The sequence below is a fragment of the Aplysia californica genome, unplaced genomic scaffold, assembly GCF_000002075.1.
Source record: "Aplysia californica isolate F4 #8 unplaced genomic scaffold, AplCal3.0 scaffold00534, whole genome shotgun sequence".
Lineage (NCBI taxonomy): Eukaryota > Metazoa > Mollusca > Gastropoda > Aplysiida > Aplysiidae > Aplysia > Aplysia californica.
In genome coordinates, this window is record NW_004797804.1 from 149,585 (window position 1) to 152,802 (window position 3,218).

Here is a 3,218-nt window from a genome sequence, read left to right on the forward strand (position 1 = left end):
TCTGGAAAATACTTTTAAAAAACCCAACAAATTGTGAAGTGCCCTTTTCAAAATTAATTTTCTTTTTTAATTTTATGAGTTTGGTATAATATGAGGTGAGTCAATGTGACGCAGCCTCATTTCGCCACACTGGAGGAGAAGACAATATCAAACAATAATAATAATGATAATAAAAATAGTCATAACAATAATAATAATGTGGGGCGTGAGACAGTCACTTTGTCCCATTCACTTTTTATTTGTTCACAGTCTCTCATTGTTAAGTTTCTTACGGCACACTTTCTCATTGTTAACTATCTCAGTTTGTTCACCTTTTAAATGTTCATAATCTCTCTGTCTTCACTTTGTGGGGCTCCTTCTTTCATATCAAACATCTATTGTCATGATCACTCCTCCTTCTTTTTTATGTTAGTTACTCTCTTGTAACATCTCTAATCCTCGGCACTTATTTATATGACCTAATTGTGTTGCAAGTGCCGTAAAACTTTTACTAAAACTAATAGTCAGTCTTCACTTTTTCATGTTTCACTTTCTCCCTTTGTCTTCCGTGGTCTCTCAGGAACAACTTCAGGACAACCTCAACAAACTGAAACGTCTGGCAGCGGAACGAGGCCGTAACCTGGAGCAGTCGAAGAGACTGCACGCCTACATGCGCGAAGCGGAGGAGTTCGAAGCTTGGATACAGGAACAGATGTTGACGGCCTCCTCAGAGGAGTACGGACAGGATTATGAGCATTTGGAGGTAACTTGCTTATCTGTGTCTGCTAATTATCACAGTTTTCTTTTGTCCTTCTAAAACTAAACTGAAAAAGAATAAGGTGGTCCCTTTTTTTCATTTCTGCCTTTTTAAACCATGACTTTTTAACCATCTCCATCTAGCGAGCACTTAATTTCTAGCAAATTGAGAAACAGATTCAGAAATGTTTTTGTACTTAGCTTAATTGGGTTGAATAAATGCTCTATGCCTCTTAAAAGAAACTAGTAATAAACTCAGTAAATGCTTCTTTCTGATTTGTGGGTGTTACCTTTTTAGAGTCAAGTTTTTGTATTTTATGTCTGTTTATGGGTCAGTAACGCATTCCATACCCCGTGAATAACCCCCAGGGCAGTTTTACTGACTGAAGTGTCTTCAGACCATTCCCATCCCAAAGGGGAGATATTAACATGTTTTTATGCACAGTAGAATTGTAAATGGCTGATTTATCAATGTTATACTCAAACTGTGCTGGAACAACATTGGGGGAACTGCTGCTTTTTCTTTCCTCATCCTTACCATCGTCATTTTTGCCTCTACCTTTTTTGTACACTTGTCACTCTCTTGTGAATTGCTAGTGGAAGCAGACTTTGTGCTGTTGAGGTGAGAGAGGTGAGCAGAGTAAGCCTGATTCCCTGTTTGGACTTCTCTGTTGACATCGGCCCCTTGGCGCTCATATGACCTTAGGCCTATGCAGTTGCGAGCGCCTAAAACCTTACTAAAACAAAAAACTATAACCATACCCTGAGACAAATTTTGCAGCTGGGTAAATGCATTCATTACAGAAACAGCCTCATCTGCTGACCAAGACAAACCACTATTTTACATCCAGATTACTTTTCTGTTTTGATGAGTCGGACAGGGAAATAGTTTTGTTTTTGAGCAGTCAAACTGGGAAATAGTTTTGTTTTTGATGAGTCAGACAGTGAAATGGCTGCCAAAGTGGATAGGCAACAGTGAGGAAAATAGTCTGGTAGTGAAAAGAGTTACAGAAAAAAATGTAATGTTCAATAAATACAGTTGTCGCTTCTGCATCTATTAACAGTAGTCGATTTTTACCTCTAACTGTGGGACATTCATACTTTTAAAATGTGATTGAGGATTCTCTCTTCTCTCTGTTTTGCCCTTTTTAACTCCCAGAGGAGCATAGGCCGTCAACAACATTTCTCCTGTGCATCCTTTTCTAGCTGTTTCCATGATGTCCCCGGCTTTTCCATTTCCGCTTGTACCGCTCGCCTCCGTGTCATCTTTTGTCTTCCTTTCTTACGTTTTTCTTCTGGATTCCACGTCACAGCTTGTCTGATGATGCTTGTCGGGGGGTTTCCTCAGGGTGTGCCCAATCCATTTCCATTTCTTCATCTGTATGTCTTCCTGTACTGGCCTTTGGCTTGTTCTTTCCCACTGTTGAGTATTTGTGACTCGATCGTACCACTTGATCCCCACTATCCTTCTTAGGCAGCCATTTATGAAGATTGAGGATTAATTGGTAAAATTTTTCTCTCTCCCAGATTTTACGCAGCAAGTTTGATGAGTTCAAGAGGAAAGTGGAGGCTGGCTCTGAGCGGTTTAATCGTTGTGAGAGACAGGCTAAGTACCTGATGGAGGACCGCGGCTCGCACACCGCAGAGGTGACCGCCAGACAGGAGAAAGTCAGGTGATGACCGTTTTGTATGTTTGTCATATGAGATAAGATGTGGGTGGTTGGCGGGTGCTCTGGTGTGGTTTGCTCCTTCTTTCCTATCAAACGTCTATCGTCCTGATCTCTCCTCCTTCTGTTTTATGTTTGTTACTCTCTTGTAACAACACTTCTTATCTTCGGCATCTATATGATCTTATTGTCTTGCAAGTGCTGTAAAACTTTTGCTAAAACTAAGTGAGAGGAGATATTATCGGACAAGATAGAATTAGATAAGATAAGGTAAGTTTAGACAGGGTAAGATAATGTATAATAAGATAAAACAAATATGATAGGATAAGATAACACAGGATCAGATATTATTATTATTGTATTATGAAATCAAATCAGATATGATGGGACAAGCTGTGATAAATTAAGATATAAGATTAGATAAAATATGTTAAGGTGAGATGAGACAAAATAAGATGAGTTATTAAGTTATGACTAGGTAAGACAAGATAAGATTAGATACGATAGGTAAATAATGGTCAAATAAAATATAGGGCCTTTAAGATATGGCAGGATAAGACAAAATCAGATAAGGTAAGGTAAGATAATGTTAAATGTGATAAGATACCTTATGATATGACAATAAGATGAGATAAAATATTTATTTAGTAGTCTTTACCTAGTTAGTATAGCAGCCATAATCAGGCCAACTATTCATAAGCGTCAACTTAATGCCATGTCTTATGCCCGTCCCCCACCTAACCCCCTCACTCAACAAACACTCCCCCCCAACCATACCCTCACACTCAACTCCCCCACCCCCCTCCCCTCACACTC

The 3,218-nt window shown here is 39.2% G+C and overlaps 1 protein-coding gene across 1 annotated transcript in view; it reads left to right on the forward strand.

Moving 5' to 3' along the window:
- Positions 1-559: 559 nt before the first annotated feature.
- Positions 560-3,218, forward strand: part of LOC101851601 (spectrin beta chain, non-erythrocytic 2) — a gene marked incomplete at its 5' end in the record, with an annotated part of 86,152 nt that continues 83,493 nt past the window's right edge. Inside the window, 2 exon segments of the mRNA XM_013087018.2 lie at positions 560-742; positions 2,263-2,408. Of these exon segments, the coding sequence (XP_012942472.1) occupies positions 560-742; positions 2,263-2,408 (329 nt within the window).